This window comes from Sinohyriopsis cumingii, chromosome 15 (genome assembly GCF_028554795.1).
Source record: "Sinohyriopsis cumingii isolate HCF-2022 chromosome 15, ASM2855479v2, whole genome shotgun sequence".
Classification (NCBI taxonomy): Eukaryota; Metazoa; Mollusca; class Bivalvia; order Unionida; family Unionidae; genus Sinohyriopsis; species Sinohyriopsis cumingii.
This window is the reverse complement of record NC_142975.1, coordinates 92,320,123-92,337,513: the sequence shown is the minus strand read 5'-3', so window position 1 is coordinate 92,337,513 and position 17,391 is coordinate 92,320,123. Positions and strand designations below refer to the sequence as shown.

Sequence of the window (17,391 nt, the reverse complement as noted above, 5' to 3'; positions counted from 1 at the left end):
TGGCACAACCAATGCTAATTCTAAGCGAGAAAAATAAAGTGAAACCCCTCAAAACCAAGAATCTTTAGGACCCAAATTTTTTCACTGTATGTTTTTGTATCAGAGTTTGGGAATCTTTACTGAATTATTTACTTTGACATAAAATGAGTGAATGGTGTCAGCTCTTAGTTAACACCACTTAACGTTTGAGCAAGGATTGTGGGACATTATTTAATTATGGCAAGAATAGATTGTGTAGCAAATCAAAAGGTCTTATTCAGGTTATTTAAGACTTTAGTAAGATTTTGACTTGACTATGGCTCACCTGTGTACAGATGAAGACTTCAGTAACATCTTAACTTGACTATGGCTTAGTTGTGTACAGGTCAGGACTTTATTGAGATCTTAACCTGACTATGGCTCAGTTGTGTACAGATGAAGACTTCAGTAAGATCAGATTAACCAAACTGGTTCTTCAGTATGCTACTTCAAATCCATCCAAAAATCCATCCTCTAATCCATCCTCAAATCCATCCTCAAATCCATTGAATCCATTCTCAAATCCATCCTCTAATCCATTCTCTAATCCATCTTCAAATCCATCATCAAATCAATCCTCAAATCAATCCTAAAATCCATCCTCTAATCCATCTAATCCCACATAGGATGTCATCTAAAAGTAAAAATGCCAAAACGTATAAACTTAGAAACTAAATACTATTCCACCTTTTGGCATACAAATTCATCCTCATGCAGAAACAGCAAAACTCAATCTTGGTAGTACTGCAAATTCTAAGTTCCTAAATCATCACCTTGGAACTTAAAACACCTAAAATAATATTTGATCTTTGCTATAGCAGTAAAAGTCCTCAGCTGATCTTCTTGTGGTCCAGTGTAAATTCAGTTCAATTTGAATCATCTATCAAGGCCATACATCCCTGTATGCAGACAGTTTGAAACATGGTGACAAGGCTGTTGCTTCTTTTTGCAGCACCCCTTGGAACAATCTTGAGCCAGTTGCTGAATAGAGCCTCCATTGCTACTGTAGAAATTACAGCCTTACTTGGATTCTTAAACTGTATTGAAACTTTTGAAAACCAATTTCAGCATATTTTCAGATTCCCTTTGCACACTATAGCCTTAGGAAACCTTACATTTGGCAGAGCTTGTTAATGTTCCAAATCTTACAGAACATGATTTGTTTACGAATTATATTTTCTACCATTAGCCACTTGCCACATTTGTATTAAGGGCAGATAGAACAGCCCAATCTACCATTTTCTACCATTAGCCACTTGCCACATTTGTATTAAGGGCAGATAGAACAGCCCAATCTACCCTTCAGTCGCTCATTTCATAATGTAAGATTTTACAAGGTGACTTCAAATATTATATAAATTGGCATGTTTTGTGTACCTGGCAAAATATATGGAATGAAAACTCCAAAGACAAAACAAGGTCCAGAGCCTTAGAGATCTCAGTATAGACAGGCAGCCCTCATATGGAAATCATGTAGATGAGGTTGTATAAAGGACACACCTCCTAAAGGGTGAACCTCAACCTGAGTGCATAATTAGGAAGCTCTGTGATAATGTACCATCAAACAAAACTTGGATTTTTTTTTTTAAATGTACTTTATTTAACAAATTTTGAATGTTTATTTTAAGGAATATATGACTTTTTATCTTTATTTTTAATTGTTAAGTCCACATTATTTGGAAATGAATCATAGCAGTCACTTTTTCTCTGCCTCTGGCAGCAGTGAGCAGTTTGTCAGCAATGCATTGATTGTGGGATTTTTCCTTTTACCTTTTATATCTTATCTCATTAGGCTACCTGTTTATGTTTATTTTGAAGGATTTATCTTCCCAGAGATTCTTTTGTAACTTTTTAGTTTTACAGTCTTAGAACTTTAATTGACATTATAAGGGATGTATTGGATATATTCCTTTGGAATGACCTTTTAATTTGGTGGGGTGGACTTGGATTTTATCAAAAATATTTCCATCCCACCATCCCAATTACATGTATCTGGAACAAATATATTTGATGTGTTTTATTCTGGTTTGAAAGAAAATCATGCTCTTTGGTTCTTGATAGCTCTGTATTTGCATACTGTATGGGGACAAATTGACTAAAATTATAAAAAAAAGAAAAACAATTCTTCAGTTCATTCAAATTAATTCAGACATTTTAACTTTATGCATTCAATCCAAAGTTGCCAACATATTTCTCGTATCATATACACAATGATTGTTTTTAATTCAATCAAAATAAATTGTGATATTTGGAAAAGTTATGGATATATAACATGTTAGTGCTTGATCACTGTGAGAACACTTACTTGAATAGAACCAACTAATTGAATGCACTCTTAAATTTATCCTGATCACTAAAGTGTTGGACATGTTCTAAATGGCATGATTAACATCTCACTGATTAAGACTTGGTATATATTGCTAGTTTGCCTTTTGTACTGTTCACAAAATATACCATGACATTGAAGAAGCAGTTATGGTGCTTCAGCACTCAAGCTTTTTACTTTTTCAAATTCATGCAAAATTATAGACAGGCTAAATTAGGGTGTGTTGTGTAATCCTAACTGCAAACGTTGTACATGAAGATTAGCCATCACATAAAGCCCATTAGACCTGAGTCTGTGTGGGTCTTTCTTTCTATGATTTCAATTAAACAACACTGACAGTCACCTTATGAGCCAGCAGAACAGGGTTTGTATGATTCTGTCTATGACTTAAAAGAAACAGTATAGTCCTCACATGATGGGCCAGCAGAACAGGGTCTGTATGATTTTGTCTGACTATGACTTAAAAGAAACAGTATAGTCCTCACATGATGGGCCAGCAGAACAGGGTCTGTATGATTCTGTCTATGACTTAAAAGAAACAGTATAGTCCTCACATGATGGGCCAGCAGAACAGGGTCTGTATGATTTTGTCTGACTATGACTTAAAAGAAACAGTATAGTCCTCACATGATGGGCCCCAGAACAGGGTCTGTATGATTTTGTCTGACTATGACTTAAAAGAAACAGTATAGTCCTCACATAATGGGCCAGCAGAACAGGGTCTGTATGATTCTGTCTATGACTTAAAAGAAACAGTATAGTCCTCACATGATGGGCCAGCAGAACAGGGTCTGTATGATTTTGTCTGACTATGACTTAAACGAAACAGTATAGTCCTCACATGATGGGCCAGCAGAACAGGGTCTGTATGATTTTGTCTGACTATGACTTAAACGAAACAATATAGACCTCATGATGGGCCAGCAGAACAGGGTCTGTATGATTTTGTCTGACTATGACTTAAAAGAAACAGTATAGTCCTCACATGATGGGCCAGCAGAACAGGGTCTGTATGATTTTGTCTGACTATGACTTAAAAGAAACAGTATAGTCCTCACATGATGGGCCAGCAGAACAGGGTCTGTATGATTTTGTCTGACTATGACTTAAAGGAAACAGTGTAGACCTCACATAATGGGCCAGCAGAACAGGGTCTGTATGATTCTGTCTGACTATGACTTAAAAGAAACAGTATAGTCCTCACATGATGGGCCAGCAGAACAGGGTCTGTATGATTCTGTCTGACTATGACTTAAAGGAAACAGCGTAGACCTCACATAATGGGCCAGCAGAACAGGGCCTACATGGTTCATTCTGTGTATGGCATAGCCCATCATAAAATAAGCTGGCAGATCAGGTTGTCTTTGTTGTCCTTTCTATCTACAAGTGAAGAAAAACAGCACAGTCTAATATGTAATGGGTCAGCAGACCAGGGTCTGTATACCTTCTCTCTGTCTACAAGTTCAAGAAAACAGCACTGACCATCACATAATGGGCTGGTAGATCAGGATCTGTACGAATCTTACTATCTACAAATTAAAGAAAATAGCATTGAGTATCACATACTGCCCTGGCAGATCAGCATCTGTATAAATCTTACTATCTACAAATTAAAGAAAATAGCATTGACTATCACATACTGCCCTGGCAGATCAGTGTCTGTATGAATCTTACTATCTACAAATTAAAGAAAATAGCATTGACTATCACATACTGCCCTGGCAGATCAGTGTCTGTATGAATCTTACTATCTACAAATTAAAGAAAATAGCACTGACTATCACATACTGCCCTGGCAGATCAGGGTCTGTATGAATCTTACTATCTACAAATTAAAGAAAATAGCATTGACTATCACATACTGCCCTGGCAGATCAGCGTCTGTATGAATCTTACTATCTACAAATTAAAGAAAATAGCACTGACTATCACATGCTGCCCTGGCAGATCAGGGTCTGTATAGTTCTAGTTCTTTGTATCTACGAGTTTAAAAATATGAACATAAATCATTCTTGGGCTAGCAGATCTGAGGATATGTACAGTTATTTTGAGTTCAAGAAAACAGCATCAAAAATAGGCTGGCAGATCTGGGTCTGTATGGAATTTTGTATCTCTGTGTTCATGAAAACAGCATGGACCATCACATATTGTGCCAGCAGATCAAGGTCTGTATGGTTCTTTGTATCAACAAGTTTTAAAAAAAGCATGGACCATTGCATAACAGTCCAGCAGATCAGGGTCTGTATGGATGTATCTTTGAGTTTGAAAAAAAGAAGACAAAACAGATTGTCATATACATGTACATGTAATGGACTGGCGGTTCAGAGTTCGTGTGGTTATTTCCATCCATGAGTTCAAGAAATAGAATAGACCATCACATTATGGGCCAGTATATCGGGGTCTGTATTATTTTTTCTATCCAGCATAGACCATCACATTATGGGCCAGTATATCGGAGTCTGTATTGTTTTTTCTGTCCAGCATAGACCATCACATTATGGGCCAGTATATCGGGGTCTGTATTGTTTTTTCTGTCCAGCATAGACCATCACATCATGGGCCAGTATATTGGGGTCTGTATTGTTTTTTCTATCCAGCTAAAACCATCACATATTGGACTGTCAGACTTAGGTCTACTCTTTTCAATTTGCGAAATGATTCCACCACATTGGCCTGCTGTTTTGAATCACTATGTTTGAAACAGCTTGCTCAGTATCAAATTTTTATCTGAAATAAAACAAAATATTGACAATTATTCCCCAAGCAATAAAAAAATATCAATTTCAATCAGGCTCAACAGGCAGACCTGAGCAACTAAATATGAAAGCAGTGGACCTCGGCAACGAAATATGAAAGCAGTGGACCTCGGCAACTAAATATGAAAGCAGTTTCGACTCACTGGTATCAGTAGTTTTCTTTCTGAATTGGATGGTCATTCTGTTTCAGTTAGTAAATGAAGGCTGTCCCAAATTCATTTGTCAGCATGTAAATTCTAGGATATCTGTGTATACCGCTTGATGCTGGAAAGCACAAAGAGCAAACAAAATTAAACCACCATAGGGAGCTAGTCTGTACTGTAGCATAATTCCATAGATGCAGACAGCCTTGGTTTAAATTCCGGAAATGGGAGAGAAAGAATGGCCATGTCTAAATTATTATGATAGCTTTCATCTTGGATAGCTTTCAGGATTTGTATTTTTTTCTTTGTTGTTGAAATGACTTTTTGATGTCAAATAAGTGTCCAGCATCCAACAATAAAATTATTTACTACAATTTTATTCACAAATACACAATTGAATGTTTAGTCTTAAATAATATTGTTTTAATTGAAATTGTGGAAAATAATTTAATTTGGATGCTGAAAAAAATCCTTGTTTACAAGTTGTCATCAATATGTAGGTGTGTTGAGTATGCTTACTTATGTCACCATTTTGCAATGTAAACACACACATGCAACACACACACATGTGTAAATATATGTACACATATATAAATTGCTTTATTCTAGCTTAGATATGCTTTTTATAAATCTTAAAATACTTTAAATAAAAAAAAACATTTTTATTGTTTTTTTATTGATGTTGATGTGACTCAGAGTTGACAAATCTGGAAGGAGGTTACAAATTTTTTTTTAAAAAAAATCAGTGTAACACCTTTATTGGATCTGAATTCTATTTTGCAATAAATGTTAGACTTAAGATTTTATTTTGCAGTAAACATTGGACTTAAAACTCCATTTTGCAGTAAAGTTTGGACTTAAGAATGCATTTTTCAGTAAACATTGGACTCAGTACTGTATTTTGCAGTAAATTGTTATTCAGAAAATTCACCTATACTCAGTAGATAAAGGCTTATACCACCTTTAAATGACATATTTGATGTATAAGTGACCTTTGTGTGGATCAATATATTTTAACTTATACTGTATTTATATAGACTAACATTTCACCTCATGACACATGCAAAGTATAAATAAGTTATAAATGACACATCCTGTATTCATCAAGCATATATCACTTGTAAGTCAGAATAAGTTTCATTTGAATGCACAGCCTAGATTCCATAAAGTTTTTGCTCACATTCCTGATAAGTATTTATATGGGTTGGCATTTCTGCATCTTGTTACATCATATCAAATAATTGTATTTATTTACAAATTTTGACATCATTTGTGTCAAGTTCTGGGGTAAAAAAAATCTTTAATAAAATTCAAAAATATTTACTTTCCCCAGAATAAACATTAGCCAGTAATTACAGAGATATAAAAGTATTATATGACCATTCTAATACCAGTTGTAAGTAATTACAAATTGTGACCAGTCTGTTATTGTTTTGTTAATGTTTTATTGTGAGTAAATACAGTCTGCTCTTCCATTATTAAACTAGTATTGTAAGTAAATAATAATTGTGACCAGTCTGTTCTTCCTTTGGTAAACTTTTATTTGTAAGTAATTACATATTGTGACCAGTCTACTCTTCCTTTGTTAATGTTTTATTGTGAGTAATTACAAACTGTGACCAGTCTGCTCTTCCTTTGGTAACCTTTAATTTGTAATAAAGAGCAAGAGTGAAGTGCTTATATGAACAAGTTGATCAGATGAAAAATAAATGTTTGGTACAATGTATGGACGTTCAGTGATAAAAGTCAGCAACATTCTAAACAAGACATTCTTTTATTTGGACTTTCAATTAAAACAGTCAGCACTACTTGCAGCAGAATGATTCCTTTAAATCAGACATTAAATGAATAAGTCAGCAATGTTCTCTACAGAACATCCTTTTCTTTTAATGAGAAACACTGGTCAGTTCTGAATCAGCACATCTAGATCAGTCAAGTGATTGATAAATTCACTGAGTTGCTGGAATTTATCTAATTTGAAGTTGGTTGAATGAATTTTCAAATCCTACAGGCAGTAGGTCAAGTCATTTCCAAGTCTAGGTCACTGGAATGTTCAGCAGTAATTGCTATGTAAAGAATGTAAAAATTTCTGATGCTAACATTCTTCTTTGTTACAGGTAATAATAATAATAATAATAATATCACAGATTTCATTTCCACTCAAATACAATTGATGGACTCAAAAAATAGACACCAAACTTGGTACCTGACTTTATATTTAGAATATCCAGGGCAAGTTTGATTTTGATATTTTTCTTTTTGTCAAAATTTCAGAATTTTAGAACTGGTTTGACGTTTTGTCTTGCATCAGATATTCCATTTCTGCTTGGCAGCCTTGGAAGGGTTTGATTGATCTAACTGGTTTAAGTTTAGTTTTCAACTATTTATGTCAAAAATTTTACTTGAGTTATGGTCTGAGAATGATGTTTTATCTTGTATCACAAATTCTGATTCCATTCAAGGACTTCATGCTTTGAAACTGAATTTTGTTGAGGACTTTAAATTGGAAAAACATGGTTCTTGCTTGACTTAAACCTGTTTCTGTCCAAGATAACTGAGTTGCAGCTCTTGTTTGACTTGGAAGTTTTCTCTTTCATTATGAATTTCATTTTTATTCAGGAACGTTTTTCCAGAGTTAATAGAATGAAAGCAAGTTTTGTAATGGGCTTTAGTAGGGCTTACTAAATAACATTGGTGGAGGTCTTTGGTAATCACATTGGATAGCCAGCTAACTGGTTGTTCATTGACATCAGCTAAATTGGTTCCATAAAATAATTTCACTGGGAATAGTTGCATTTCAAACTAGATTTGATTTGTAACTCTGTATTGATGAGGACGTGTGTTTGTGTGATTTTCAGTATTCCACAACCTATTATACACAAGTTATGGCCCCTGATAGCGTGCCCTCTGAATTTGGTTTCCACAACCTATTATACACAAGTTATGGTCCTGATAGCCTGTCCTACTGACTTTGGTTTCCACAACCTATTATACACAAGTTATGGCCCCTGATAGCCCATCCTGCTGACTTTCATCCACAACCTATTACACACAAATTATGGTCCCTGATAGCCTGCCCTCTGACTTTGGTTTCCACAGCCTATTATACACAAGTTATGGTCCTGATAGCCTGTCCTACTGACTTTGGTTTCCACAACCTATTATACACAAGTTATGGCCCCTGATAGCCTGCCCTCTGACTTTAGTTTCCAGAACCTATTATACACAAATTATTGCCCCTGATAGCCTATCCTGCTGACTTTGGTTTCCAAAACCTATTATACACAAGTTATGGCCCCTGATATCCTGCTGAGTTTGGTTTTCACAACATAACTTTACCAAGGATTGTTGAATTATTATGTTTGTTGAAACCACAAATAAGAATGATTTCCAGAATTCCTCACATCTAGAATAGTTATGGCCTCAGTTTGCCTCAGTTATGGCCTCAGTTTGCCTCCCTATCTTGTTTTGGTTTCCACAGCATAACTTTGCCTAGGATAGCTGAATTTCAGCCATGTTGGAAATGTAGCTTTTTCTTATTGAGACCTCAATTAAATTTGATTTCCAGAATTCTACATCATTTGCAAGAGTTATAGTCCCTAATTTCGTTTGGTTTGCAATGTTTCTTTGCCAAGGATTGTTGTATTTCAACAAAATTTGGCATGCACCTTTACAAAATTCAGTTCCAACATTCCACAAAAGTTGTTGCCCTGATTTCTCACTCTCTTATAACTGTTGTTTCCACAGTAGTAACTTTACTGAGGATTACTGGATTTCAGCTAAACTTTACATACACATTCGTATTAATGAAACCTCAAATAAAATTGATTTATAGCTTTTCACAACATGACTCAGGAGTTATGGCCCCTGTGATTCATCCCAGATTTAATTTCCAGTGCAACTTTACCAAGAATTGATGGGTTTCATGTTTATTGGGTGATTTCCAGAAATGAGCCATTGAGATTCATCTGTTGCATGATATTTTGAAGAATGCCCATGTGTGATTTTCATTTGTTTCTGTGATTGATTTATGGCCATATTTGACAGGCCAGTACCTCATGAACTCTGTTGGTGTTTGGAAAAGCTTTAAGTATTTTATGGATTGAAACAGTCTGGCATGGAGATTTATGTTGAAGATATAGAATCAGATTTTCAGCTGATTTCTGTAAATATTAACTTACTTAATTATGGCCCCTGATTGGCTTTGAAGTTGGCTCTTGCACCATGAGTTCCATTTACACTTCAGACCTGATAGATTTAAACTAAATTTGGTTTTGAATTTGTAATTTAAGAGACCATGCCAACTTTGATTTTCACTTATTTGTATTTGAATTTGCCTTGCCTTACACAGACAGATGTATTGTCCTGCCTTACACAGACAAATGTACTGTCCTGCCTTACACAGACAGATGTATTGACCTGCCTTACACACAAATGTATTGTCCTGCCTTACACAGACAAATGTATTGCCCTGCCTTACACAGACAAATGTACTGCCCTGCCTTACACGGACAGATGTATTGACCTGCCTTACACAGACAAATGTATTGTCCTGCCTTACACAGACAAATGTATTACCATGCCTTACATAGACAGATGTCTTGTCCTGCCTTACACAGACAAATGTATTGCCCTGCCTTACACAGACAATTGACTTTATATCTGAAACACAAGTTTCTTAAATTGGTCTGGATTGAAAAAGATCTGCATGTCACTAACAAATATCAGATTAAATAAAAATGAATACAATGCTACAAAAATAAACTTCTTAGGTCTCTACAATGTCTTTAGTGTGGCACTTTATAGTGATGTCCAGTGACTGGGGCATCATTCTGCAAACATGTAGCATCTTGTCCCACCCAGTCACATTATCCTGACAACAGGCTAACCAGTCCAAACACTAACCTCTTAATACTGAGTGCCAAGCAAGGCATCTGATAGTACCATTTTTCTTAGTCTCTGGTATGACTCAGCCAGGGTTCGAACCTGCAACCTCCCAAATCTGAGGTGGAGACTTAGGCCAGTGGAGCGGTCTGCCATGGCAGGTGCTTGTAGGTGTTGGATGTACGTGATATACCTAATAACACATTATGCTATGCAGATGCTTGTGAGTGTTCAATGTACATGATGCACATGTAAATAGAGTTAGTGTTGATTGGTAGGAAGTGTGTGTGTGTGTGTGTGTTTGTCTGTGTGTGTGATTAGGATTTTTATTGTAGCTTTAACAATTTTTCAGTCATATAGCTACAGTGTCTGCAGTGTGGCAATTTATAGTGATGTCTAGCACTGGAGCATCATGCCGCAGACATGCAGCATGATGTCCCACCCAGTCACATTATCCTGACACCAGGCAAATCAGTCCTAACACTAACCTCTTAATGCTAAGCACCAAGCGAGACAGCTGTTAGTACCATTTTTGTAAGTCTTTGGTATGACTCGCCCGGGGTTCAAACCCATGACCTGATTGGTAGGAAGGGTCTGTTTGACAAATGTGGATGGTGTACTTCTGGACACCAAATATATCTCTGATGGAAATGGGGATGCTGTCTAATCCAACACCATTTTTTACAGAAAGGGGGATGTTGAACATCTTGATAACCCATTTCTTTTATTGAATAAGGGATGTTGTACTACCTGACACCAAATATTTCATTAACAGAAAAGGTGATATGTTAGTCAATACCATATATGTCTTTGTACAGCTGGACACCAGTTACTTCTATGACAGAAAAGAGAATGTTATACAATTAGACACCAATTACTTATATGACAGAAAAGAGGATGGTATACAACTAGACACCAATTACTTCTATGACAGAAAAGAGGATGGTATACAACTAGACACCAATTACTTCTGTAACAGAAAAGGAGACGCTTAATCCTAACGCCCATTATTCCTTTGACAGAAAGAGAATGTTGTACTACTGGATACCAAATATTTCTTTGACAGAAATGGATACGTTGTATTACCTGACACCAAATATTTCTTCTACTATCCAACACCAAATATTTCTTTGACATAAATATGGATGGTTAACAAAAAATACTGTCATCCTATTTACACTAGATGCAGATAGAGCCACCAAGGAGAGCACTATGCACTCACTTGTAAGTCCACCTGCAAACTACACAGACCAATATATGCCATCGCATTATGTGCTGGCAGATATGGGTCTATGCAGTTTGTTAGGTGTAATTAGAAGCATCAACAATCTAAACTCTGATCTGCTGGTGCATTATACAATGGCAGATCAAGGACTAACTTGTTTGCTGTTGGACTTGACTTATAGTTGAGTGTATATGGTAACTATAAATGAACTCAGCTTTCTACCCTCAAATCTAAAAAGTTTTGTCCATGCTCTGCCATCATATTGTGGGTGCACTGATTTACTATGTTTACATAATTTGATTCACACCCAACTACAAAAAGTGATAAGGCCAAAAAGAAACGTGTACTTCTGGTTGGCCGACTATCCCTGTTTCTCATTGCTGATCCTTGCACCATTTCCCCTTGTTAAAAAAATGTAAATAAAATCACAATAAATATATATAATATTTAAAAAAGAAAAAAACTACCTGCCCTCCCTAATTTTAAAACCATTGCAATACAAAACACATATTTTTGGTACATTATGTGATGATGTTGGCAGTTGTAGTTTTGGTGTATGTTGGCATGTTAATCACACTAAATGAAACCCGAAAATTTTAGTGGTTTTTTTATGGACTTTAGTTAAATCTATGATGTATCTGGGGCTTTTTTTCTCTCTTTTACAGCGATGCCTTACAGCCTATGCTAGAGAGAAGAGGAAAGGATTTAAATAATTACAATGCCTTTGTGGAGGCCTCCAAAACACCACTGCCATTGAACTGTGAGACATTCTTGCTGGGGGGAAACTCACTTTACATAAGAGGTGGGTAATAAATGTATTGTGTTCTGTCACCTTGCTAGACTGGGTGTTATTTCTTTCTTGGTCAGGGTGTGACCTTTCTCCAAAAGAAATTGATGGCAGTTTGAAAACTGCCTTAGTTGAAGTGAGCCACCAAGTGTTGCCATGTTCCCAGCAATTGCTTCAAGTATTTTTGCTGCTAATAATGGAAATAGTAAATAACACATTTGCCAGAGAATACCTACTGCCACAGTGTGAAAATTTATCTTATTTTAGCAGGAAGGTAAGTGACAATCAACATCATGAATGGCATTACACAATACAAGTTCCAAATTTTTATGTCCGGAAAACTGTTGTCATTTTATGGAGTAGTGTTGGAAAGTTTAAAATTTCATGACTTGTCAGTTGTTGCAACTGACTGATGATTGATTAATAATCGCATATGTTTTAAGTGGTTCATTTTTAAAAAAAATTACTGATAAATGAAATGGGCAATCATGCAGAACTCAATTTTGACCACATTCAGTCACCATAAGCATATTTGATTACCATCTTTGCTCACTTATAAGTCGAGTCCATCTGCAAATAACATAGACCCTGATCTGCCATTACATAATGCACCTGCAGGTCAGAATCTGTATTGCTTGTTCCTTTACCCTTGACCACAGGGCCCATATAGTCCTAGCCAATAGAACAATGGGCCCATGTAATCCTACATCCTTGACCATAGGGCCTATGTAGTCCTACACCCTTGACCACAGGGCCCATGTGGTCCTACATCCCTTTTCCACAGGGCCCATATGGTCCTACACCCTTGACCACAGGGCTTATGTAGTCCTACACCCTTGACCACAGGGCGCATGTGGTCCTACACCCTTGACCACAGAGCCTATGTAGTCCTACACCCTTGACCACAGGGCCCATGTGGTCCTGCATCCTGGACCATATGGTCTGTGTAAAGCTACACACTTGACCACAGGGCCTATGTAGTCCTACACCCTTGACCACAGGACCTATGTAGTCCTACACCCTTGACCACAAGGACCATGATGTCCTACACCCTTTGCCACATGTTGACCACATGGCCCATGTAGTCTTACACCCTTGACCACATAGTCCATGTAGTCCTATACCCTTGACCACTTGGTCCATGTAGTCCTACACCCTTGACCACATAGTCCATGTAGTCCTATACCCTTGACCACTTGGTCCATGTAGTCCTACACCTTTGACCACATAGTCCATGTAGTCCTATACCCTTGACCACATGGCCCATGTAGTCCTATACCCTTGACCACATAGTCCATGTAGTCCTACACCCATGACCACATGGCCCATGTAGTCATATACCCTTGACCACAGGACCAATGTATTCCTTTACCCTTGACCACAAGGACCTATGTAGTCCTACACCCTTGACCACAAGGACCATGATGTCCTACACCCTTTGCCACATGTTGACCACATGGCCCATGTAGTCTTACACCCTTGACCACATAGTCCATGTAGTCCTATACCCTTGACTACGTAGTCCATGTAGTCCTACACCCTTGACCACATAGTCCATGTAGTCCTATACCCTTGACCACTTGGTCCATGTAATCCTACACCCTTGACCACATGGCCCATGTAGTCCTATACCCTTGGACACATGGCCCATGTAGTCCTTGACCCTTGACCACATGGCCCATGGAGCCCTACAACCATGTCTACAGGGCTAATATTGCCCTTCATCATACTTGTTACTCCTGACTGGCATGTAGAGTTTATGATCAAGAGTTATCAGATGTTAAATCACTCTTATATCTTTAAAGCTTCATCACCACAAAATTAATCAAATTCTTTTTGCTTACAAATGTATTATCCACCAAAATTTAACCAAACCTTTGATAAAGTGAAACTGGACTATTTTTTAAAAGATATTTAATGCAGTCAGGTGCTATTGGCCACAAAAAGCAATCAATGAAGTGTATCCAAAAATATTTAGGTCTATGTTTAAGAAGTTTTAGTTTGATATACAGGAATGATTCAACAGATATCAGAATTATGTTGATAGCAGCTTAACCAGGCTTTTTATACACCCATGTCAAACATGGTACTTATAAACCTTTGCAAAGATTACAATATGCAGGAAGTACATGTCTGAAATATTTGATAGATTTAACGGCTGTCCACGCTGTGAAAAGATCATAACAAAAGGTGTGTAATATTGTAAAGGAACTTGTAGCCCAGTCATGCATACCAGATTTGTCCCACTTTTGTTTATCGATATTATGGTTGACTTGGTTGCCCAGGGGCATACTGTTTTCTTTTCTCGATCCCTGGGTCCTGGAATTTTTAATCCAATTCAGGTTGGATTGAAACCTAGGATACCTGGTTCCAGGTATCTAATTGAAGTTATACCAAGCATGTAAAACAGTGTATTGTTATTATTATATACCATACATGATACATGCATTTCCATGTTATATCTCCCATTTTCATTTCTCTTTTCTGTATATCTGCATGGTCCATCATGGCTGTCTACTGCTGGACATTTCAATTGGAATAATGCTATTGTCACAGCTGTTATTGTGCATTTAAGACCAAGTCTAGTCTAGTTTTCAGTTGGAATAATAGCTTTGCCCCAAGGTAGAATAAATCAATCAAGGATCTTAAGTATAGGGGAAATTGGAGCCCCTTTTGACCTCTTCTCTTGTTAACTTGCTGATTCATCATAGCTGCCTTTGTTTCTTGTATTTAAATTGATTACTGGAAGTAGTCCTTAAAATCTGAAAACTGATCATTAAAATGTCTGAGTTTCATTTCTCCTGATCTGTATGCACCTAGTATCCTCATTAAAGACCAATGCAATCCATTACATTCCTCTACCCAGTATCCTCATTAAAGACCAATGCAACCCATTACATTCCTCTACCCAGTATCCTTATTAAAGATCAATGCAACCCATTACATTCCTCTATCCAGTATCCTCATTGAAGACCAATGCAACCCATTACATTCCTCTACCCAGTATCCTCATTAAAGACCAATGCAACCCATTACATTCCTCTACCCAGTGTCCTCATTAAAGACCAATGCAACCCTTTACATTCCTCTGCCCAGTATCCTATTGAAGACCAATGCAACCCATTACATTCCTCTACCCAATATCCTCATTAAAGACCAATGCAACCCATTACATTCCTCTACCCAGTATCCTATTGAAGACCAATGCAACCCATTACATTCCTCTACCCAGTGTCCTCATTAAAGACCAATGCAACCCATTAAATTCCTCTACCCGATGTCCTCATTAAAGACCAATGCAACCCATTACATTCCTCTACCCAGTATCCTCATTAAAGACCAATGCAACACATTACATTCCTCTACACAGTATCCTCATTAAAGACCAATGCAACCCATTACATTCCTCTACCCAGTATCCTTATTAAAGATCAATGCAACCCATTACATTCCTCTACCCAGTATCCTCATTAAAGACCAATGCAACCCCTTACATTCCTCTACGAAGTACAAGCTTATGTGCAATGAAGATATTTCCCAAAAGTTTCCCTGACAAATTAATGTTTGACTTTTTTAATGTTTGTTTCGGAAAAGAACACAGAAAGAAGTCTGCTTGAGTATAATTCCTTTATTCATTTTTTTAAATGCCAATTTTCATACATCATAGCATTTTAGTATGAACTGAAAATATTACCAATAATTCAGTTGAGGTTTTCCAATGCTTCTCAGATGTGATTAGTTATCCATAAAATCACAGATTATTGGGTTTCCTAATGAATGTGAAAACTCAGACTGACTTACATGTATAGAACAGAAAAAAAAAATGACAATAATAATTATAAAATATATTGAATAGTAATGATAACATGATTTGAATAATAATGATGAAATGTGTCGAGTAATAATGATAAAATGTATTGAATAATAATGATAAAGTTTGTCAATAATAATGATGAAATCTTGAATTAAAAAGGATAAAATGTGTTGACTAATAATGATAAAATGTGTTAATTAATAATGATAACATGTTGAATAATAATGATAAAATGTGTTGAATAATAATGATAAAATGTGTTGAATAATAATGATAAAATGTGTTGACTAATAATGATAAAATGTGTTGAATAATAATGATAAAATGTGTTGAATAATAATGATAAAATGTGTTGAATAATAATGATAAAATGTGTTGAATAATAATGATAACATGTTGAATAATGATAAAATGTGTTGAATAATAATGATAAAATGTGTTGAATAATAATGATAAAATGTGTTGAATAATAATGATAAAATGTCTTGACTAATAATGATAAAATGTCTTGACTAATAATGATAAAATGTGTTGAATAATAATGATAAAATGTGTTAATTAATAATGATAACATGTTGAATAATGATAAAATGTGTTGAATAATAATGATAAAATGTGTTAATTAATAATGATAACATGTTGAATAATAATGATAAAATGTGTTGACTAATAATGATAAAATGTGTTAATTAATAATGATAACATGTTGAATAATAATGATAAAATGTGTTGAATAATAATGATAAAATGTGTTGAATAATAATGATAAAATGTGTTGACTAATAATGTTACAATGAGTTAAATAATATTGATAAAATGTGTTGAATAATAATGATAAAATGTGTTGAATAATAATGATAAAATTTGTCAGGTAATAATGATAACCTGATTTGACTAATAATGATAACATTTGTTGAATAATAATATTAAAATGCCTTGAGTAATATTGGTAAAATGTGTTGAATAATAATTATACAATTAGTCAGTGACATCCATACTTCATTGTCTTCAGTCTTACATTGGTCAGTGACTGACTGTTGCCACTAATATTACTGGCTTGTCAGTCAAGTCAAGCTGCAGGCAGCATAGACATTGATCTGCAATCACAAAATGCACCAACATATCAGGGTTTGTGTTGTTTGTTTTACTGATTACCTGTACTCCTAACAATCTGCACAGAATTATGCCTTTGTATTATATGATAGCAGTTTTCAGCTGGGTTCAACTTAAAAGTGAGTATAATACAATTTAGTCACTGATACAATAAATTGTTTGAATTTTGTTTCACCATCACTACTTTAATTATTTCACTTAATTTTTGTTTTAGGTTAGTGAGAACCAATTTTTTCTTCTTTTGTTTTTATGCAAAATTATGGTGTAACCTTGTTAGAACACCCCTCAATATAAGTTACCCTCACTTTTAGGGGCTAATTTTATT

The 17,391-nt window shown here is 35.7% G+C and overlaps 1 protein-coding gene across 5 annotated transcripts in view; it reads left to right on the top strand.

Moving 5' to 3' along the window:
* LOC149782311 (pleckstrin homology domain-containing family G member 5-like) overlaps positions 1 to 17,391 on the top strand; it is a 416,669-nt gene that overhangs the window by 201,465 nt on the left and 197,813 nt on the right. For all 5 annotated transcript variants that reach the window (XM_089933695.1, XM_089933694.1, XM_089933693.1 and 2 more), the window contains one exon: positions 12,018 to 12,154. In XM_089933695.1, the coding sequence (XP_089789821.1) occupies positions 12,018 to 12,154 (137 nt within the window). The remainder of the gene's footprint in view (positions 1 to 12,017; positions 12,155 to 17,391) is intronic.